Source organism: Dysidea avara, chromosome 10 (assembly GCF_963678975.1).
Source record: "Dysidea avara chromosome 10, odDysAvar1.4, whole genome shotgun sequence".
Lineage (NCBI taxonomy): Eukaryota > Metazoa > Porifera > Demospongiae > Dictyoceratida > Dysideidae > Dysidea > Dysidea avara.
This window is the reverse complement of record NC_089281.1, coordinates 2,677,044-2,701,678: the sequence shown is the minus strand read 5'-3', so window position 1 is coordinate 2,701,678 and position 24,635 is coordinate 2,677,044. Positions and strand designations below refer to the sequence as shown.

Sequence of the window (24,635 nt, the reverse complement as noted above, 5' to 3'; positions counted from 1 at the left end):
ATTTTCAGTTTCAGTTTTCAATTTCCACTGTTTCCAATGTCCCGGACAAGGCTATGTCATGATATTGTCCTAACCACAGGGTGATATCTAGATATCGCCCTGTGGTCAGGGCAATATGTGATATATAACTCTGTGATTCCCTTTGATCTGAGGTGTCAAAGTGGTATATAGATTCCATTCTGTCATTAGTTGTATTATATTACTGAGTGTACTGATTACTGATCTGTATGAGCGACAGGGGCGGATCCAGGGGGGGTTCCAAGGGTTCCATGGAACCCCCCTTTTGAAAAGCCTCTCTCACTCGAGATACTCTAATAGAGCAGTCAAATCGAGATACTCTAATAGAGCAGTCACAGTAGTGTTTTGAGGAGCAGTGTAGCAAGCTATATATATCTAGTGATAAATAAGGAAGGAAATATAGTTGGTGAGGTGGCAGCTATTGTCAACAGGTGATGACCTTTTTTTTTTTTTTGGTCTTCAACTTATACAGCTAGGCTGAAGTTGCAATTTCAAAGTGGAACCATAGGTGGAACCCCCCTTTTTAAAAGTCTGGATCCGCCCCAGAGCTATATACCCAATGTTATAAAATTTTACTTTAATTTGATACATATTGACTTATAATGACCAGTGCAAAACATAGACATATCAGAAAATTATTGAATGTCTCAATGTGCACCGTGACCATCAATTACTGGTAAACTACATTGCTTTTCACTTGGCAATGTTTCTGCCCATTACACAGCATATGAATTACAGCATAAGTAGAATATTCCCATGCAAAGTCACCCATGCCTACCAAATCTGATATTAAAAGATGGACCAGGCCATTCCCAAATGCATACATGCGCATGTACGTATGTACACACACACACACACACACACACACACACACACACACACACACACACACACACACACACACACACACACACACACACACACACACACACATGTATTGTACATGCCACCCAGTATACATACAAAAAGAGTATATAGCTACATATGTATGTACATACTTTTAATAGCAGCATGAGTCTTGTTTGTCAGTTTAGCAGCATTCAAATCCAAGTGAGATGATCCCAATTGATCGTGACCTACATTTTAAAAGGTTTTTATGTGCTTTTAGTTTTGAACTCAAATTCCTATGAATTTAGGCAAGATTTGCAGTGGTGAATTCAGATTTTTTAAAAGGGTTCCACTCTGAACCTGAGCCCTGAGGCATAGTATAGTATATAGCTACTAGCAGTACTGTATGTGATAACAAATAATCAATATTTTGCTGTTAACTCTTAGCATTTAGGACTTTGTAGTACAACATACAACAATTAATTTAAAGCTACAAAAGAAAGCTACAAAAGAAAGCTACAAAAGAAAGCTACAAAAGAAAGCTACAAAAGAAAGCAAGAAGAGACTGAGTTAACTAGGACAATAAAGTTTTAGAGGTGTTTAAAAACCCACTCACCGCAACTACCATATGGCGGAATCAATTATAAATGCCCTTGGCATCACTTTAAAGCACTCTGTAACTTTGTCATACTTTCTACTCCTGTGCTTAACCTGTAGCAGTCACACCCTGAAAGTAAACAGGAACAGGGATAGCCAGTCCATTGCACACACTACATGTACTTGTAAGATGATGTCATTGCACACTTTTTGATGGTGGATAATAAGCATTGTAGACGATTCTTCAAACTGATAATGATGAAGAGAAACATGCATTAACAAAAGGAACTATATAGATTAATAGGTAACAGTGGCGTGTTGTTACTTTTATAAATCTTGAATTGGCCTTGTGTATACATGCACATGCACACTTGCTCAAATATCTGAAAACCAGACTTGGAGATAATTGCTGAAACTGTAAACAGGCTACTTTTGTTTACTATGTTAACTTGTAATATTTCATGTGTGTTTTCAATAGTCTATTCGCACATTATATAACGGCTTTGTGGTTAACATTGTGTATGCAACAGCTTGATAATTAAGTTTTTGTTCTATGACAAGTAATTTGATAACAGCGCTCCCCCAATTACCTTATCTTTAAATATCCGAACACTCAATTATATAAATAGTAGAATTGACTGTTCTATTAGACTATTTTCCTCTAAGGTGTGCATTCTATTAGAGTAATTGAACATGGCTCTGTATATAAATGAATGGGCTCTAATGTGCTTACCCTGTACATTGACGTTGGGTTGTGTCAGGTGATTTTGCAAGGGAGATAATTTGACTGCTTCTGTTACTGACAGGTGTACAAAAAGCCTTTATATGAATGAAGAACTAACACTGGTTGCCCCCCCCCCCCCTCCCCAAAAAAAAAAACTCCATTAAATTGGTAATAAAGACTCACTCCAAACAGAGACTGCAGGAGCCCTCTGGATCCACCACTAAGCCTAAGGTTGAATTTCTAATTATTCTACTATTAGTTTATACGTAAATAGTAGTTATTTAAAGCATAACACTTCAGAATATATACATACAGCTTTAACTAACCTTTGGTAGTTGGCAAAGTTTGTTCTTTAGAGAGCCAAACTGTATGTGAAGGACTTAACTTCATATGATACACAGTGGAGCTACTACATTCAGCATACAGCAAGGACTGAGACGTTACAGGCAGGACAGCAATGTGATCTTCAGTAATTTTACCACAGTCACATAAACAACCATATTGCAATTTTGAGTGGTCAAAATTTAAATGAACACAAGTCTGTACTAGAGCTTCCACTAATTGAGAGTAGGCTATATTGTGTACAGGGAACTGAAACTTATCTTCAGGATGTCTCATTTGTACTTTTAGATAGGACACTTTGTCAAACAATGACAGGGAACAGGCATTTGGTAAACTGAAAGAAATAAGATTACTGAAAGTGTGACGTATTTCTTTTTCAGATAAATGAGGATGCCAACCTTCAGGTGGATTTTGTATCAGTTCAACTATAAGAGAGCAAAATAGTCCTCTAGGTATAAGACCTGAATGAAACCGAATCAGCAACGACTCTCCTTGTAGATGACCATATTGAGCCAAAATGCCACTGTGTTCTAAATTGTAGGTTGGTAAAACAAATGGTATGAAATATTGCTCTTTGTTGTCATTTCCTGTTGCTACAGTCGCTATGATTTTCATGTGAACAAGCAATGATAGAAAAAATTCTTCTTTAATTTCATCCTCCCATTTGATGCACTGAAGGAGCTCTTTAGAAAGTATCCCTTCAAATTTTAACTTTTCTACAGCTTGAAACTTGAGTTTGCTTTGCTGGAATGCACTGCTGATGATATTGCTCAGTTTATCAAACCACCATTGTTGGTCAACTATCACATAATCGCACAAACCAGGAACACCTTCGAAGTATATCAGGACTCTTAAAAGGTGATAATACAGTAAAAGACTCTTTACTTCATCTTCATTTGAAATTAAGCCAGTGTCCTGAGCAATTTTAATGCACTCATTAACTGTTATGTATGATTTTTGCTTTGTGGCACATGCTTCTTGTATTTCTAGTTGCAACAACATCCACATTATGGGCTGTTCATAAACATCTACTTCTGCAGCTACTTCTTCAATTTTGGTGCGAAGCACATTGGCTATGGGGTCTTCGGTAACTTCACCAGCTGTTGTATTGTCTACTGCAAAGAGAACATGCCCATCTTCTTTGTACCACACAGCATCTTTGCACTTTGCATTGCTCACCAGAGTAGATAACTGTTCTTCTGTTTCAATCACTGCATCTTTAGGTACTGTGTCTGCATGAGTGCCCACAAAACAAATATATGAAGTGTTTTTGGAACCAGGAGTTGTAACCAAGTAAGGAATATCAGAAGGAGGCCTTTCCATTGAATCATTGGCAGTTGACACGAGAAGCTTAATCATATCCATATTAGAGTAGCTCAAATGATATGGCACAAACACATGTTTACCATGTTGACTGTATTCCACCAACACTTGATCATCAAGGCGCTTAGATAAGTCATGAACTATGAAAGTTATTGTAGGGTAAATATTAATGGTGGGTAGTAGGTGGATGTACTCCGGTTGACCACCGGTATCTAGAATAGTGATCATGTTCAATACTTCTCCTGGTTGGTGAGTGACAGTTCTCAGAGCTGGTACAACAAATGATGGATCAAGCATATTATGAAAGGTGGTCACTTTTTCTTCCTTAACTGACAATTTGAAAAACTTAGACAATAACTTTCTGACAGCAGAGCTCTGCTGTTTGGGAGGCCTGTAAACATGTTGAATAGATGGCACATCTGATGATATAGGAGGAGTTAGTACTGCTGGTTCATTATTTTCATTTTGTTTAGTGAATTTTGATGATGGCTTTGTCTTCAGCAAATCTGGAGAAAGCAGCACTGATCGCAAAAATCTGATTTCAAGATTTATGTCCATTTCAATCCAATTAACATCACCAGATGTACCATGAAAAGCAGCTGTCCTAACAGACACAGCTTGATTGGCATGAACAACATTGGTACTGTGATGTTTTTCGTTAAATTTCTTTTTCAACAGCAACTGAATAAAACTAGTTTTACCAGCAGCTCCTGATCCTGTGCAAAATATTTTGAGAAATCTGACAGGAATTGTTTCATGGTTTCTTTTTATTCTGTCAAGTCTTTGCTTCAACAATCTTCTGCGTTGTGTGCTCATTGCTTTTACTTGTTTTGATGGTTTCAATCCTGGAGTCTAAAGCAAATAGCATTTAAATGAATTCTTGGTTGACAAAGTCTTTAATTAAACAAATCTAAATACTTGCTTTGAAATAAGGAACTCAATTATGTTATTAAACCAAACATGCACTCACAGCCGGCCAAAGCTAGCTTAGTGCTGGGCGGTATTGCATTTTTGCTCCCGGTATCCAGTATTCAGAAAATACCGTGGTATCCAGTATTTCACGGTATCCTGGTAATCAACTAATACAGTGGAACCTCGATTATCCGAACTAATTGGGAGGGAAGGGTGCTCGGATAATCGAAAGTACGTAAGATCGAATATCCATACATTTATATACTGAGCTTTGCTCAACTACTCTAATAAAGCATACACTTTTTGACAAAATACCCTAATTGAGCAGTCGATTTGTTGTTCGGATAATCGAGAGTTCGGTTAATCGGTGTTCGGATAATCGAGGTTCCACTGTACACATTACATTTCTAATCAAACTGGTAATGTTCATTTGTGTTAAAAACAGTTATCTGTTAATCTGTAGTTACTATCCAAAGTTGGATATATGTCACAAGTAACATGGTTAACAGATTATAAATGCATTTTTGCTAACTGCTACACAGGTGATACAAGTAGGCTGGCGTAATCTGAAACTGCACAGTTTACTGTTAGGCAGAACTTGTGGTCACCACCAAACCATCAACACATAACTTAATTAAATGCCAAAGACCTGATGTCTGGGCATAATAAACCTAATGGCATTCATGCTAATATGTGACTGGATTTTGGAAAATCACCTGTATGGGCACATAGTTGATTCAGAGAAAAACGTATTTGAAGCTTTGTTACTTACCAGCCTTGGCAGCTACACATATGGATTTTTCACCAAAGATGGAGCAATTTGCAACCTTTAAGAGCATCTGGTGACCAAAGTAATCCTTGTAGAGTTTCCCGCCATTTTGGATAGATTTTTTCACCAGTACTACTGTATCACATGTCCTCAAAAAGGGTGGAGGGTGGGGGGTGGCGGTGCGGGCAAGAGACAGACTACAAAATGGACGAGGATGGTGACTGAAGGAACCAGACCACAAAACAGCCCGTCAGAGGCAGGAAATAGACTGAAATCTCACAAAACAGACATACATCACACATTCAGCTGTCCAGAGTGTATGAACCCCCCTAAGCACTTCCCTGTTCTTTACAGACTCCTGCACAGACCTGTACAGATATTTGGCATGGTTATATAGGTCACCAGGAAACAGCCTACCAAAAGTAGACCCGACAAGTTGAAGGTGAGTTCGATACGGAAATCGTTAGCTTGATAGTGCAGCAACTTCATGGTGGTGTTATCTCATTTTTGACTCTTGTGCCCACATAGTTGATTTTGCTAAATCCAGTCACATATTACCAAAGTAAATACCTTTGAACTGGTTTGGTGATAATACCACGGATCCCGGTATATCCAGTATACCGCCCAGCACTAGGATAGCTGTGGGTGCACACTTGGTTTCCTGAAAAATATGTGTGTGTGTGTGTGTGTGTGTGTGCGTGAGTGTGGTGTGTGTGTATGTGTGTGTGTGTGGTGTGTGTGTGTGTGTGTGTGGTGTGTGTGTGTGTGTGTGTGCGTGCGTGCGTGCGTGTGTGTGTGAGTGTGGTGTGTGTGTGTGTGTGTGTGTGCGTGGTGTGTGTGTGATGTGTGTGTGTGTGCGTGGTGTGTGTGTGATGTGTGTGTGTGTGTGTGTGTGTGATGTGTGTGTGCGTGGTGTGTGCATGTGTGTGTGTGTGCTGTGCGAGTGTGTGTGCGGTGTGCGAGTGTGTGTGCGTGTGTGTGAGTGTGGTGTGTGTGTGTGTGTGTGTGTGTGTGTGGTGTGTGCATGTGTGTGTGTGTGTGTGTGTGGTGTGTGCATGTGTGTGTGTGTGTGTGTGTGTGTGTGTGTGTGTGTGTGTGTGTGTGTGTGTGTGTGTGTGTGTGTGTGTGTGTGTGTGTGTGTGTGGGTGTGTGTGTGTGTGTGTGTGTGTGTGTGTGTGTGGTGTGCGAGTGTGTGTGCGTGTGTGTGAGTATGGTGTGTGTGTGCGCGTGTGTGGTGTGCGCGTGTGTGGTGTGCGAGTGTGTGTGATGTGTGTACGTGTGTGTGTGTGTGCGCGTGTGTGGTGTGCGAGTGTGTGTGATGTGTGTGTGTGTGTGTGTGTGAGTGTGTGTGTGTGTGTGTGTGTGTGTGTGTGTGTGTGTGTGTGTGTGTGTGTGTGTGTGTGTGTGTGGCGTGTGTGTGTGGTGTGTGTGTGTGTGTGTGTGTGTGGCGTGTATGTGTGGTGTGTGTGTGTGTGTGTGTGTGGTGTGTGTGTGTGGTGTGCATGTGTGTGTGTGTCTGTGTGTGTGTTATCATTAGCCAGAGTTTCATAATAGGGATTGTCTATGTTTTTGCAAAAACTCTAATAGAACACACGCCACCACTGGAAGCATCCTTCACAACCCTATGGTGGTTATTGTAATGAGTATTGGTACACTAGTAAGTATCATGTGTATTTGGAACAAAACAATTTCTCTTTGCTGTTATACTATTGGCAGCAGTTTCATATACTAAAGAAACCGTACCATACAGTGCGACATACTGTATAGTAGGGACCACAAAGGAGTAGGCGTGGCCCACAAAATAACATCACCTAAAAAACAGCCTCAATTTTCTCAGACAATGATGATACACTATTGGTTAGGTCAAACTAAACCCGAAGAAGCTTTCAGATTGAGCCGAAACGCCTTCAAAAAGTTGCTACGGAATTAAAAATAAATAAATTATTTAACGGAATTTTCTACTGACTGAGTAACTGACTGATTGACTGACTAAGTAATTGACTGATTCCTTCAGACAAGCATAACTCGATAACGGCTAAGGCTACGGGCTTGATTTTTCACTGTTTGACGTCACTTCGGCCCAAGAGGTGCCTTTAGGCACACTGCAGTACATACAACACGTTCTTCATGGACTTACCAGTGTCCTCATTTGTGTCCTATTCATCTTTGCTGACAGCAAAAAGTGTTGATTTGGCGGTAGCACGTGATGGCTTCCCTTCGTAACAGAAATCGTCTGTATTTTTCATAGTAGCTATTTTGATTGCAGAGGTGTTTTTCGAACAGTTCTTGATTCGTACTGCTGTGTGATGAGTTGAATATAGCTGACAACAAAGAGTAATGGATACTTTACTTTTCAGACGATAATTGATATAGCTGGGGTGCATGGTGCTATTTCAGATGCAGTATGTATGGGTTCACCAGTCATAATAATTAATTACAAAAAAAGTTAACAAACAAGTACACAAAAATGTAGAATTTTCAACTAGAGTAGGGACCATAAACACATCGATAAAAAGTACTGAAACAAGTTGGAGTGGTCCATGATATTAAATCACAGTAAAACAATGAGAAGTGTTATATCCCTACTGTGCTCAAGATACCATAACGGAAATGCACAGTAGGGACATAACACTTCTTATTGTTTTACTATCATGGACTACTCCAACTTGTTTCAGTACTTTGTATCGATGTGCTATGGTCCCTACTCTAGTTGAAAATTTTAATTTTTTGTGTACTTGTAACAATATAAATATAAGATTCTGTTGTGTGAACTCCTTAGAACTTTGTTATAGCACAATAGCGTTAGTCAAGGTAACAGCACTTTTACACTTAGAAGGTTGCGAATAGTGTCTCTGCATAGTTTACTTCTTCCTGTAAGCACACAGTTGCAATTTGCTACAAGCGACCATACAAGTGCTCTCTCAGAAATACAACAAAGTGATAGGCATACTAGAGATTATTCATTGCTATGAATATAGTTTCTATAAATCATATTTCCTTTGAGTTTCGTTATAAAGCCACTAGTCGGCGGATAATAGAGGTCCTACTGTATACAAAAATAATACAAACAAACAAATCCATAACAAACAAACAATCATGTTAACATTGACAGCAGGTACTCATAAGCTTGATCTTCAAGTGGAGCGCATCCACTGGCACCTGGCAAGGTGACTTGAAACTCACTGTGCTACCTGAAAACAGCTTAGCAAATAAAGAGGCAGTAGCCACAAACAATGAGTACCAGACATGGGGCCAAGTACACGAGTACTTATACTTAAGTACACTTAAGTACAGATTTGAAAGTACTTGTACTTTACTTAAATACTTTCTTAATTTCCCCAGTGTACTTGTACTTATACTCAAGTACTTTGCTAAGTACTTGTATGTACTTGAGTACTTAAAGTACTTGTAGTACTGCAAACATTGTATGTAGTTTGTACACAGTGGGTGAAGGTGCAGTTTACAACTTCTTGCGACTCTTCTACTGCCTTCCCCAACCTTACTATGTACCATGTTGCCATGATTAATGATGTCATAGCATTCTGGCAAACAAAAACAATGATGCTGTTCAAGTCAGTGAATTTTAAGAGTTTAAGAGAGAGAATGGTTGACAAAAACCAACCCCCCTAGGCACACTTACATACTACAATACACTGAATACAGCATCAAGACACACAATAGTGTGTCGTGCGGCCCAAGAAGCCGGCGTGCCACACCGTGAGTATATTAACAGGAAGAAAGAAAACGTAATTTTCACACCTATGTAGCTCTGTGATCCCTTCTCCGATTGGTACCACATTTGCTACAGACGTGCCGGCCAGTTATGGGAGTCTACATACCAAATTTGAAGAAAATCGGTCCAGCCATTTCCGAGATACGAGCGAACAAAGTTTCATTTTAATTTCTTCGTTTTTTTTTTTATTCTTCATTTCGCACACTTCGCAAAATCCGCCATAAAACACAAATGCGTGCTCCAATCGGGCTGAAATTTGGCACACTTGAAGGGCTCATTAAGGCGGATCTCAGTACCAACTTTGGTAGGAATCCGATGAACATTCACGGAGTTATGACCGATTATCTGCGTAAAATAAGGTCGAAGGTCTGTCACGCCTACAGGGTAAACCACTTGGAGGAATGAGTTGAAAATTGATATGTAGATGGAGTAACCATCGTAGGAGTGCCTTTTTGTGGTTTGAAGAGAATCGAGATAAAGACCATGGAGATATGACACAAAACCCAACCTGTGTCACAATTACGAAATCGATTTTTATGAATAAAAAAACTATTAGTTTTCACGCCTACCCGGCAAACCGCTTAAAGCAATGAGCTGAAAATCGGTGTGTAGCTGGAATAATCATCATAGAAAGTCCTTGCAGTAGTACAGAAGAATCGGATTACAAACCACTGAGTCATGATTCGAAAGCCAACTACGTGTTGCAAATGCGAGATCGAGATACTCTAATAGAACAGTCACCCTAATAGAGCATTCGGCTACGTTTATAACTTACTCCATCAAAGAAATATATTACATTGCAAGTTATTCTGTAGGGAATTCAGCTACAACCAGTTAATCTGATAGACAATTCAGCTACAGGCAAGTCACCCTGTAGAGAGTTCACCTAGAAACAAATCACCCTGTAGAGAGATCAGCTAGAAGAAGTCACCTTGTAGAGAGTTCAGTTACAAAGAAACTATGCACCATGTAGAGAGTTCAGCTGCAAACAAATCACCCTGTAGAGAGATCAGCTAGAAGAAGTCACCCTGGAGAGAGTTCAGCTACGAAAAGATCACCCTGTAGAGAGTTCAGCTAGAAGAATTCACCCTATAGAGAGTTCAGCTGCAAATAAATCACCTTGTAGAGAATTCAGCTACAAACAAACCGCCCTGTAGAAAGATCAGCTAGAAGAAGTTACCTTGTAGAGAGTTCAGTTACAAATAAACCATCATGTAGAGAGTTCAGCTGCAAATAAATCACCCTGTAGAGCGTTTAAATCACCCTGCAGAGAGTTCAGCTGCAAACAGTTCACCCTGTAAAGAGATCAGCTAGAAGAGGTTACCTTGTAGAGTGTTCAGCTACAAAGAAACCATCAGGAAGAGAGGTCAGCTGCAAACAAATCACTCTGTAGAGAGATCATCTACAAAAAGATCACCCTGTAGAGAGTTCAGCTAGAAGAAGTCACCTTGTAGCTACAAAGAAACCACCATGTAGAGAGTTCAGCTGCAAACAAATCATCCTGTAGAGAAATCAGCTACAAACAAATTGCTCTGTAGAAAGATCAGCTAGAAGAAGTTACCTTGTAGAGAGTTCAACTACAAAGAAACTATCATGTAGAGAGATCAGCTACAAACAATTCACCCTGTAGAGAGTTCAACAAGAAGAAGTCACCTTGTAGAGAGTTCAGCTATAAAGAATCCATCATGTAGAGAGTTCAGCTGCAAACAAATCACCCTGTAGAGAGTTTCAGCTACGAAAAGATCACTCTGTAGAGAGTTCAGCTAGAAGAAGTCACCTTGTAGAGAGCTCAGCTATAAGAAATCACCATGTAGAGTTCAGTTGCAACCAAATTACCTTGTGGAGAAATCAGCTGCAAACAAATCGCCCTGTAGAAAGATCAGCTAGAAGAAGTTACCTTTTAGAGAATTCAGCTACAAGGAAACCATCATGTAGAGAGTTCAGCTGCAAACAAGTCACTCTGTATAGAGATCAGCTAGAAGAAGTTACCTTGTAGAGAGTTCAGCTACAAACAATTCACCCTGTACAGAGATCAGTTTGAAGAAGTTCTTTGTAGAGAGTTCAGCTACAATCAAATCACCCTGTAGAAAGATCAGCTAGAAGAAGTCACCTTGTAGAGAGTTCAGTTACAAAGAAACCACCATGTAGAGAGTTCAGCTACAAACAAATCACTCAGTAGAGAGATCAGCTAGAAGAGGTCACTTGTAGAGAGCTCAGCTACAAACAAATCACTCTGTAGAGAGATCAGCTAGAAGAGGTCACTTGTAGAGAGCTCAGCTACAAACAATTCACCCTGTACAGAGATCAGCTAAAGAAGTTACCTTGTAGAGAGTTCAGCTGCAAAGAAACCATCATGTAGAGAGTTTAACTATAAAGAAATCACCTTGTAGAAAGATCAGCTAGAAGAAGTCACCTTGTAGAGAGTTCAGTTACAAAGAAACCACCATGTAGAGAGTTCAGCTACAAACTAGTGACCCTGTAGAGACATCAGCTAGAAGAAGTTACTTTGTAGAGAGTTCAGCTACAAAGAAACCATCATGTAGAGAGTTCAACTACAAACAAGTGACCCTGTAGAGACATCAGCTAGAAGAAGTTACCTTGTAGAGAGTTCAGCTGCAAAGAAACCATCATGTAGAGAGTTCAGCTACAGTACAAACAAATCCTGTAGAAATATCAGCTGGAAGAAGCCACCTTGTAGAGAGTTCAGTTGCAAAGAAACCACCATGTAGAGAGTTCAGCTGCGAAGAAACCACCATGTAGAGAGTTCAGCTACAAACAAATCACCCTGTAGAAATATCAGCTAGAAGAAGTCACTTTGTAGAGTGTTCAGTTATAAAGAAACCACCGTGTAGAGTGTTCTGTAATAAATATATGTATTATATATATATATATATATATAATTTGTACATTTACTGATAAAATCAGAAATATTTAAAGTATTTAACATCTGCTTCATCTTTTCTTCTTCCTGTGGTAAAGAAAAGAAAATCCCCAAAGCCGGCCGTATACAAACACGAAAAGAAGTGAAATCTAATCAAAAACAGCTAAGCTGTAAAAAAAGGTGCGGCCCCAAAAAGGCCATTGTGAAAAAAGATGTGAAATCCAAGGTGGCGGCCAAGAAATGGCTGTGATGGTAGGTTAATGGTAAAATTTTAATAACGACAATTCAGGCGAATTTTGTGGCAAGACAAAATTCACCTGAATTGTCGTTATTAAAATTTTTACCATTAACCTACCATCACAGCCATTTTTTGGCCGCCACCTTGGATTTCACATCTTTTTTCATAATGGCCTTTTTGGGGCCGCACCTTTTTTTACAGCTTAACTGTTTTTGATTAGATATATTTTACTACAACAAAATGTACTTGTACTTTACTTAAGTACTCTCTTGATTGCTGCTGGAGTACTTGTACTTGGAAAATTCAAAAGTACTTGTACTTTACTTAAGTACTTTTAAATGTACTTGGCCCCATGTCTGATGAGTACTCTAGTGCCCTTTCTTCGTTGTCGCTAATCCTTCCACTATGGTCATCATGAATGCAGGCGTGGCACTTAATTAGCTGTTTTGTACTGGAAATTATATATAATTACACACCTGTTCAAGTTATCAGCATGAACTGGCATAAGCCTTTGTTCACAAGCGGATCTATCCCCAGTTAATTCATGTCTCTATGCTTCATAGTTATCGAGAACATTATTTGTTTATTTATTTGACATAATTTTAACCGCATTTCTTATTATTCTTAATACTTGGTTGTATGAGAGCTTTACTGTGGCCAGAAATGACAATCTGATGGTTGACTTACTCAAAAAAGTGTCCTTGTTAAAGACTTCAGCTATTGTACATAGTTATTGTGCTATAGCAGCCATTTTTAAATTCTGCCCACTGGCAAAAATGCCAACATTTTTGGGAGGGACTTTTGGGGCTAAAAGTTTTAGACAAGGTCTCTAGAACCTAATTTCATTATCAATACATGTATTTGAATGCACAACAACCATACATCATCATCCCACTTCATTGTGCAACACAATACACCATGTACTTCTGTTGCAAACAAACACAACTACATATAACAATAAATAGTGCTATTTACACTAGGTGATTAGCAATTACATATGCACTATGGCTTCACAGGCTCATAGCACTAATAAGATTGCCATATTTTTATACCTTGAATACTGCCCTGATTGCTTCATCAAACACAGTCTTCAATCCCTTTTGAGTAAGAGCTGAACACTCAACATACTTTACAGCACCAATCACTTCAGCTAGTTCCTCAATGGTTGTAAGGTTTAGATATTTCTCATAAGGCTTCTTATTAGCCTCGGGGTCATCAATCTGTATAGACACACACAATTTTGTTGAAGAATACATATAGTACAGTTTATCCTATTGAATAGTAACACAGGATAAGAAACTTGTCAAATGATGCATACACTGTATTAAAATTACCAAATAAAACCATGGTGCATGAAGATTAATGACATGGATCACAGGATAGTAGAACGTTACTGATCATTTCATTTGTGAAGGTAGTAAATCAGGTTTAGCAATTAGTCTATATTGCTTTTTTCACCTATAATTTTCTCACCTAATATGCTTGACATTTTGCTATAATTTGATTGGTCATTTCCAACTGGATAGCTACATGTATGATATGATAATGTAATGACTTTCTATTGATCCTTGGATGGTTTGACCATAACAAAAACCACATATTATGTTGATTGCTATTGTGCATGACTGTTCTATAAGAGTACCTCAATTCTTTTGTGCATGCAATATGTGCATAATTTGTGTTCCCCAATTTCCACTTTAAGCCATGCCTATTATGCCAGCATTTTCCTCAATGCTATTATCACCCTTTTTCTTTTGCCATCCCCAACATTTTTGCACCTGAAAGTTTTCCTGGACTACATTAACAGGCTCTAAAGTTGCACTGCAACATCCACAAACAAAAAATGTGGGACACTTGTGGAACTGTTGTCAACATGGTCCCCACCACCACTACTTTATCACGACTCATAATGGTAGAATCCTGATACGCAACAGCTGTTTCCTGCATTGTCAAACTGCTATTGCCAACATCAACACCAGCACCCCTTGAACAATCACAAAACACCCAGAAATCTGTCCAACTCCACAACACTCAAAGTATACCTTCCAGGCACCAAAGAGACTTATAGAAGACCCTAACTGACCTTGAAAATCAGCATTTGTGCTCCTCACAAATACTTGGGGGGTTGTAGGAACTCTCCCATAAAACCCTAAAAGAGTTCTAGATGGTTTACTTTACATATCAAGAAGTTCAGTATTGTTTATCAAATAACACGGCATTCCTGTTTATATATAGTACGGTTCCCCTTAAAGTGACAGGTGCCACTAAAAATACTACTTAACTGGTAAAAACCATCATAGAAACATGAAATCACTTTCACAGAATAGCCTTAGTGTATCTAACTTCAAATCCAGCATTAAAAACAAGAAAACACTCAGATATTGATCACAGAAGGGTCAGATGGCCAGATATAGCATAAAACATCATCAAAACCAGTATTTTAGTTTGCCTACCTCACTACCTGACCACAGTTGCAAGGCTAGTGGTCAAACAAAGCAGTGCACAGCCATCACTTTAATAACAAACTCACTGGTGGCATGTGCCTTTCCTTTTATCTTTATCTTCTTTTTCATGTATGGAAGGTATTAATATTCTGCATCAACAATTTCATTAGAGGAGCTTATTTAGATGCCACAAAACTATTTGAAGCGCTTAAGCTATTGTAGGTGGAGTAAATACGTGTAGCTACACTTCAAGTATAAAACAAATGCTGATCTGATAACATCCCTAAAGAATCAGAATATGTGCCTTGCACTTAATGATCAGCGCATTCCATGACCACACCCCTTAATGATCTAACTGCAATCAGCTGCGGTTTTGCTATAGAAAACTAGACATGGTAAACCATGCCCAGCAGCAAGATTGAGATACTCTAATAAAGCAGTCAGAAGTACATGTGTAACATAGCTATGTGTACGTATGCTATAGCAAAAAGTTAACAAACTATGTACATAGTACAAATAAAAAATGTTGATTTAAAATGAAGTAGGGTTCCAGTGATACTAAGTAGTGAAACGAGAGATATGAATAATGGTAGCTATTGCAAAATAGCTACGTATGTATGTGGGAAAATCCCTACCTTGGCATTGAACAGATAGCAGTAACATGCTAATGTAGGGGAACTAAACTATGTTGTAATAGATTCTATTACAATATTCAGGGCCGGCTCACTTTTTTAACATCGGGTGGGCCAAACTGTTATATACTTGACAGGGGTAAAAGTCACTGTACACTGCACTTGCAAAATGCCTGGGCATGCCCCCCCCCCCTCCCCAAGGAAATTTTTTGAAATTTAGATGCTTGAGATTGAAAATTATGATAATTTAGACAGAAAATTTGTTAAACATATTCAGTGTTCTTATAGCTAATTAGTATCCAGCTTAAAAATTTTGCCAGTCGATCTTTCCATTCGTTGAAAGCTGCCAGAAATGCAAAGTCGGTTTATAAACCAGTTAATATTAGCTAGCTAATGTTAAACTTACAAAAGCTTGATCAGACCTTGTTATATAAGCTACATATTTTCTTCTCCCTGGTAGCCTTCTGGCAAGTGTGGCAGAACACTTCTTTATCATAAGGAAGAAAGCTAAACACATGGATATTGTCCAGTTCAATGATGACACGTGTTGTCAGACCTTAAACGCCTAAATAAATGCCATAAACACCTGTCCTAAATAAAGGCCAGGGTGTTACTTTACCAGGTAATAACAATCGTAAATGGCCTCCTACAACAACTATGACAAGCAATGTCAACAGCAGCTGTTACAAGGAGAAACATGACCAGCCACTTTAGTGACAATTGGAAACCAGGTGTCAAAATAATTAAAATGGTTTGCTTAGTTAAAATATTTAGGCAGGAATTATTGGGTAGGCCATGGCCCACTTGGCCCACCCTGCTGAGCCAGCCTTGTAATACATATGTAGCTACCCAGGCATTTGTTTTCATTGTCAGCTATACAAGCAGCCAGCCAGTTCCAAATTTGTGCTGCTAACTCCATAGCTTTGTTTCTTCATTGGATGACTTCAGCTCTTCCTCTTCTCGTCACTTCAAATAAAATTTCTCAAGCCTCCATCCTGCTGCATGGGTCAATCACAGGCATCCAACAGTACCTCCTCAGACAATACAGCACCATGCTGTGCCAGAAAACTTCATATAGAAGAGCTACACAGTCCACAACAGTCATTAGTCTAGTGCTTTTGCATGCCATGTACTTGAGAAAAAATACTGGAAAATAATCAAGAAAGTAACTGAGAAATGGGAAATGCGTACCTGAGAGGGTAACACTGAGAAATTGGAAGCGTAACTGAGAAATGAACTCAAAAGTGAGATATCATTAAGAAAATAACTTGAGAAATGAAAAATATTTGGTAAATAAGTAAGAAAATAATTAAGAAGTGAGAATAAGCGAGAAATTTCTTGGAAATAACTGAGCATAAGTGAGAAACTCCTGGAACCAGCCACCATAGTTAAATGAATTGGAAGAATACGAGGCTTGTGTTCAGAGTTTTTCTAGTGGCAATTTAGTTTCATTTTCCACTTATGAATTTTATTTCAGTTTTTCAGTCAATGGAAAAGTTGGGTTGGTTAGGTCCAAAAATTCTTGAAGAGTTGAAGCATAGAAGGTCAAATGTGACTCAGTCTGACAAAACCGGTCTTATCACCCATGTCAGCAGATTCGATTTTTCACCCAGGACACAAAGCTATATGAATAAACTATCTAATTCCACAATCAAAATCAACTAGACTTGAGTGGTCTGGTTTTGCTGGCTGCTTTTCCCAAGCTCAGTGGCGATCTGTACGTGCGGTGTGCGGCCTTAATGGAGCTCTGGTCAGCCTGGGGATGACTGTATGTGGCTGTACAGCTCTGTGGTGTTGAATAAGTACCTCTGCTATGAATTTCCTTTCATTTTAGCCAATTTTGAGACCTCAATGGCCCAAAACTTGGCCTAATTCATCCCTACACCTTCCTTTTTAATCTTTGAACACCATCTTGCCTGCCTTCCAGGCCCCCGCCTCCCACCCATTTTGCAGCTCACCTGATACAGTCAACCTTGGTTTAAAACTATCTAAAATGGCGGGAAGCTTAGTTGTTGGCTACTTGCACAGTGGATGCTGTGAAAGGTAAGGAATTCGTGCAAAACGTGTGAAAATTTGGTACACATAGCTTCAACCATTGGCGAGCTACAACACACTAAATACTTAAACCAGCATTTCTCGATACTTTTAAATAGGCGATAAGCCCGGTTTTCCCAGACTGGGTCACAAATGGAGAGCTAAACCTAATCATCTAAAATTGTAGTAAAATTTCCTTATTAATCCATTGTCCTTCCCTACCCAATCCTCCCAGAGATTCATCTCAGCATTCCTGACAACATAAGCAATATTCTTTTAGGTAAAAACAGAAATCAGTATGCAAACCCTCCCAGTGATTTGTTTGCAGCTGAACTCTCTACATGATGGTTCTTTGTAGCTGAACTCTCTACAAGGTGACTTCTTCTAGCTGACCTTTCTACAGGGAGATTTGTTTGTAGCTGAACTCTCTACAGGTGATTTGTTTGCAGCTGAACTCTTTACATGATGGTTTCTTTGTAGCCGAACTCTCTACAAGGTAACTGATGTCTCTACAAGGTCACTAGTTTGTAGCTGAACTCTCTACATGGTGGTTTCTTTGTAACTGAACTCTCTACAGGGTGACTTCTTTTAGCTGATCTTTCTAGAGGGTGATTTGTTTGTAGCTGAACTCTCTACAGGTGATTTGTTTGCAGCTGAACTCTCTACATGATGGTTTCTTTGTAGCTGAACTCTCTACAAGGTAACTTCTTCTAGCTGATCTCTCTACAGGGAGATTTGTTTGTAGCTGACCTCTCTACAGGGTGATTTTTTTGCAGCTGAACTTTCTACATACAAAGTGACTTGTTCTAGCTGGTCTCTCTACAGGATGACTTGTTTCTAGCTGATCTCTCTGCAGGGTGACTTGTTTCTAGCTGAACTCTACTGGGTGATCTGTTCGTAGCTGAACTCTCTACAGGATGATTTGTTTACAACTAAACTATCTACATGGTGGTTTCTTTGCAGCTGAATTCTCTACAAGGTGACTTCTTCTAGCTGAACTCTCTATAGGGTGATCTTCTCGTAGCTGAACTCTCTGCAGGGTGATTCGTTTGCAGCTGAACTTTCTACATGATGGTTTGTTCATAACTGAACACTCTACAAAGCAACCTCTTCTAGCTGATCTCTTTACAGGATAACTTGTTTCTAGCTGAACTCTCTACATGGTGATTTGTTGGTAGCTAAACTCTCTACAATTCGATTTGTTTGCAGCTGAACTCTCTACATGGTGGTTTCTTTGTAGCTGAATTCTCTACAAGGTAGCTTCTTCTAGCTGATCTCTCTACAGGGAGATTTGTATGTAGCTGAACTCTCTACAGGTGATTTGTTTGCAGCTGAACTCTCTACATGATGGTTTGTTTGCAGCTGAACTCTCTACAAGGTAACTTCTTCTAGTTGATTTCTCTACAAGGTGACTTGTTTCTAGCTGATCTCTCTACAGGGTGATTTGTTTGTAGCTGAACTCTGTACAGTTTGATTTGTTTGCAGTTGAACTTTCTACATGGTTGTTTCTTTGTAGCTGAACTCTCTACAAGGTAACTTCTTCTAGTTGATCTCTCTACGGGATGACTTGTTTCTAGCTGAACTCTTGACAGGATGATCTGTTCATAGCTGAATTCTCTACATGGTAGTTTCTTTGTAGCTAAACTCTTTACAAGGTGACTTCTTCTAGCTGATCTCTCTATAGGGTGATTTGTTTGTAGCTGAACTATCTGCAGGGTGATTTGAACTCTCTACAAGGTGATGTTTTCTAGTTGATCTCTCTACTTAGTCTGGATGACTTGTTTCTAGCTGAACTCTCTACAGTGTGATCTGTTAAGTTTCTACCTGATCTCTCTATAGAGTTATATCTTGTTTGTATAGCTGAACTCTTTTACATGGTGGTTTTTTGATTGGTTGCTGAACTCTCTCTCCACGGTGACTTGTTTGTACTACAGAGTGACTTGTTTGTAGCTGAACTCTCTACAGAGTGACTTACTTGTAGCTGAACATTGCATAAAGTAACTTGTTTGTAGCTGATCTAGATGAACTCTCTACTAGGTAGCTTTTTTGTAGCTGAACACTTTACGCAGTGACTTGTTTATAGTTGAATTCTCTTCAGTGTGACTTATAATGTTCTGAATCTCTACAGCAACGTATTTGTAGCTGAATTCTCTACAGGGTGACTTGCTTGTAGCTGAATTGTCTATAAGATTAACTGTATGTAGCTGAACTCCCTACAGAATAACTTGCAATGTAATATAATTCTATAATGGAGTAAGTTATAAACGTAGCTGAATGCTTTATTAGGGTGACTGTTCTATTAGAGTATCTCGATCTCGCATATGCTACACGTAGTTGGCTTTGGAATCATAACTCAGTGGTTTGTAATCCGATTCTTCTGTACTACTGCACGGACTTTCTATGATAATTATTCCAGCCACACACCGATTTTCAACTCACTACTCTAAGCGGTTTGCCTGGTAGGCGTGAAAACTATTAGTTTTTTATTCATAAAAATCGATCGCGTAATTGTGACACAGGTTGGGTTTTGTGTTATATCTCGATGGCACTGTAACTGGATTCCTTTCAAACCACAAAAAGGCACTCCTACGATAGTTACTCCATCTACATAGCAATTTTCAGCTCATTCCTTCAAGCGGTTTACCCTGTGGGCGTGACAGACCTTCGACCTTATTTTACGCAGATAATCGGTCATAACTCCGTGAATGTTCATCGGATTCCTACCAAACTTGGTACTGAGATTCGCCTTAATGAGCCCTTTAAGTGCGCCAAATTTCAGCCCGATTGGAGCACGCATTCGTGTTTTATTGCGGATTTTGCAAAGTGTGCGAAAAGAAGTAGAAGAAAAAAACTAAGAAAAAAAACCCAAACTTTGGCCGCTCGTATCTCGGAAATGGCTGGAGCGATTTTCTTCAAGTTTGGAATGTGGACTCCCCTACCTAGCCGGCACCTCTGTAGCAACTTTGGTTTCAATCGGATAAGGAATCACGGAGCTACAAAGGTGTGAAAATCGCGTTTACTTTCTTCCTGTAAATATACTCACGGTGTGGCGCGCCGGCTTCTTGGGCCGCACAACACACTATCGTGTGTCTTGATCATTCAGTGTTAAATATTCAAATGTTTAATCAGACAAAAGCTATACACACAATTACTTCCTTTGTTCCACAATTCCTGCAGTAAAGAAAAACAACAAGTTAAAAGGTAGCACCAAAGCCAATTTATGGCCAACTTTGTGGCTTGCAATACAAAAAGAAGTGATATCTAATCCAAAACAGCCAAGCTGTAAAAAAACGGTGCGGCCCCCAAAAAGGCCAAGGTAAAAAAAGATATGAACTCCAAGGTGGCGGCTAAGAAATGGCTGTGATGGTAGGTTAATGGCAAAAATTTTAATTACGACAATTCAGGTGAACTTGGTGCCGAATTAACCTACCATCACAGCCATTTCTTGGCCGCCACCTTGGATTTCACATCTTTTTTCATCTTGGCCTTTTTGGGGGCCACAATCTTTTTTATAGTTTGGCTATTTTGGTTTAGATTACCTATTCTACAAATATTTCTAAAGCAAGTTTATTGAATGAACATTTCTACTCAGTTTTCACTAGCGTTCAACTGTTAAATAATATCGACCCATTCAAAGCAACAGGACCAGATGGCTTACTGCCTAAATTGCTGAAGGAATTATCTCATGAACTAGCTCCCTGTTTAACTCTTTCATTGAAGGCTTCTTTCCACCAGAGTGCTCTCCCTGAAGACTGGAAGACGGCACTGGTTACTCTCCACTCTTCAAGAAAGGCATCAGAAGTGACCCTAGCAATTATCACCCAATTTCCCTCACAAGTGTTTGTTGCAAAGTACTTGAGCACATAGTCTACTCCAACATTATGACACACCTGGAAAGATATGATGCACTTTCTGAGATCCAATTTGGATTTCATGCAAAACGCTCAGCTGAACAACAACTACTCTGCACTATTCATACCTTTGTTTAATAATAAAACACAAACAGATGTAATCTTACTAGACTTTTGCAAAGCTTGTTAAAGCGTCACATTGATAATAACTTCATAAATTAGATCATTATGGCATCAGAGGTCCCACCTTTGAATGGATATCAGCATTTCTTTCTGGACCCAATCAGAGTGGTATGTGATGGATATGTGTCATACCCAGTAAATATTACAAGTGGTGCCTCCTGTCTTAGGACCCTTGTTATTTCTTATCTTCATAAATGACTTGCCTAAATGTATTATCTTCATGCTGTAGTTTGTTCGCAGATGATTGCTTACTTTATAGACAAATAAATAATAAAAATGACCAAGAAACTCTTCAGCAGGATTTACACAATTTGGAATTATGGGCAAGTAAATGGCTGATGACCTTCAATATCAACAAGTGTGAAGTACTTCAGATACTATTGAAAACATATAATTGAACACTCCTATATGTTATATGACCACCCACTTCAACATGTAAATGAAGCCAGGTATCTAGGGGTTATTATCGGCTCCAAACTAAGCTTCAACAAACAAATTGACTCAGTATGCAAAAAGGCAAACAGCACCTTAGCTTTTTAAAAGAGAAACTTGTACTCATGCAAACGTGAAATAAAATCTGATGCCTACCTGACCTACATACATCCAATTCTAGAATATGCTGTCTGCTCTTGGTCCCCTCATACAAAATGATAAACTGGAATCAGTTCAACGAAGATCTGCAAGATTTGCAATGAAGAATTACCACCCCACAAGTAGTGTAACCGAGATGATAAATAAACTCAGACTAAACCATCACAGAGATACTATTAGGCTACAAATGATGTACAAGATTATTTACCAAATCGTAGATCTAAAGCTACCTGATTATATTACGTTTAACCATGGAATTACCAGAGGTCATGACTACAAACTGACAGTACCACTTTCAAGGATAGATTCAAACAAGTTTAGTTACTTTCTAGCTATTATAACAATATGGAACAACTACCCAATGAAACTGTCAACGCTACTATTAATGTGTTTACTGACTCAATAACTCAATGATTGTGATTTTGTTTAAATTTTTGTACTCCATATTGGACTTATACTCGCTTGTGAGGTTCAGCAATTATAATAATAATTATCTTAGCTGACTGCTCTATTAGAATGAGTGCTCTATTAGAGTATCTCGGTCTCACACTTGCTACACTGAGTTGGATTTCATGTTATAACTCTGTGGCTTTAAATCTATACATTGATTTTCCATTCAATCCCCAGAGCAGTCTGCGGCAAGTAATCTTTTTTATTAGCACATCTCAATCTCATAATTGTTGGTTTTCACTGTATTTTCATGGTCTTTAGCTCAATTTATTCAAACTACAGAAGGTTTGAGGTTCAATAGTTAACCTATCCATGCATTGATTTTTCAGCTTCTTCCCATAAGCGGTTTACGCTGTAGGCGTGACAACATATTAGTAATGTTTTTTTTTGTGAATAATTGCTAATAACTCCTTGTTCATGTTTTATGACAGCTTTTGAAAGTATGTGAAAAGAAGAAACAAAGAAACTAAGCCAATTTTTGAAGTCTGAATTCTTACGATTTGGCATAAATTGGGTATGTGGACTACTGACGGTGGCTGAGCATTTCCACAGCTAAAATTGTCTTGCTTCGTAAAGGCAGCATGGAGCTATGAATGTGTGAAAATCTCCTTTTCTTTCTTCCTGTAAATATACTCAGAGTGTGGAGTGCTGGTTTCTTGGGCCAAATGAAACATTACCACGTGTTTTGATATGAGTGTAAAAAGGTAAAGTTATTTACTTTCTTCCAAACAAACAGCACTCTAATATCATTGACAGGCAGTGTGTTGGGGCAATTACTTTTTAAAAGTAACTCAATACACATCACTACTACTTGCAGTAACATATTATCCATACTATACAATAAATTATATTCCTTTGTGTCTACAGCCTTAAGCTGTCACGTGTGCAATCACGTGACATGATTGCATTATTGGACAATGTGTTAATTTGTATTTAAGAGAACAAAGTGGTCAATAAGTTTCATTCATTAATTCAAGATGGGCTTCATTACTTTGTTGTGGCTAGGTATTACTCGTAACTTCACCACTTGTAGTAATAAAATTACTTAATATTAGATTCATTACAGTAACTTTATTACTTAGGTAACCTGTTACATTTGTAAGTAAAGTAACTTGAATTATATTACTAGCTTTTATAGCATATTTCGTTATGTTATTTAGTTACCACAAAAGTAATATTATGTAACTCGTTACATAAGTAATGTGTTACCCCCAACACTGTTGACAGGGTACGTACCTCTTTGCTTTAATATTTACCAAGCACTAGTATCATTTTACGTGCTACCTCTATTGGTTTGCTGTCAGCAATATCTTTCTCAGCATTGTATGCAGTAAGAGTCATCTTCTGTTCTAAAACAGACTGAAACATGTATAGCGTAGAGTTCTGCTGTGTGGATACAGGAGCTGGCAAGGGGAGGGGCACAAACAGGATAAGTTGGTAGGTGGTTGGGGAGAGCCAGATTCTCTTGTTATTTGCTGCATTTTGAAGCAGCAAATAATCACCTCTTAGTAGTATCTCACCGTTAATTTTTGCCATTTTGGCCTTGCAGATGGTTGTGAAGTATTAAAAGTTCCGAATGTCGTAAACAACAGCAACATGATAATTATTTTTAGAGGTGCTTAGTATGCACGAAGGTTCTGGGTGACAATTTCACAGCTAGCTGACTTTGGTTTCAGGTGAATTTGTAATAAATGCTAGTAAAATATGCATATTTTCATGAGTTTTATAAACTGATCTTGGCCTTAGTATTTACTAGAAGTATGGCTGGCTCCTCCACAAGGTCATGGAGGGTGGAGGGGGGGGGATTTGCCCCAAATGCCCCATCCTGGATCCGCCATTTATTTTAGTGTATGTTGAGGTAACCCTGAATTCTTGCTAACTTATGGCTTGCAACAGATGAACAACTAAAATATCCAACAATAGATCAACACACAGCTAGCGAATCAATAACCACATGTTGTGTTAAGAATCCATCATGCACAACCTGTGTACAAAACAGAGCAGACTAGCTTCACTCATGGCTTTAACAATGATGCTCCCTTACAACACAATGCACCTGGTCAGTGCTGATTCCACAGTCTTTTG

General features: G+C 38.8%; 1 protein-coding gene across 2 annotated transcripts in view; it reads right to left on the bottom strand.

The window, feature by feature from the left end:
- Positions 1-24,635, bottom strand: part of LOC136267878 (uncharacterized) — a 51,320-nt gene that overhangs the window by 13,177 nt on the left and 13,508 nt on the right. The window contains exons 6-8 of one of the 2 annotated variants that reach the window (XM_066063051.1): positions 13,418-13,585; positions 2,494-4,684; positions 1,017-1,094 (exon numbers count right to left, since the gene is read on the bottom strand). In XM_066063051.1, the coding sequence (XP_065919123.1) occupies positions 1,017-1,094; positions 2,494-4,684; positions 13,418-13,585 (2,437 nt within the window). The remainder of the gene's footprint in view (positions 1-1,016; positions 1,095-2,493; positions 4,685-13,417; positions 13,586-24,635) is intronic. The other variant, XM_066063052.1, reaches the window with a different exon arrangement.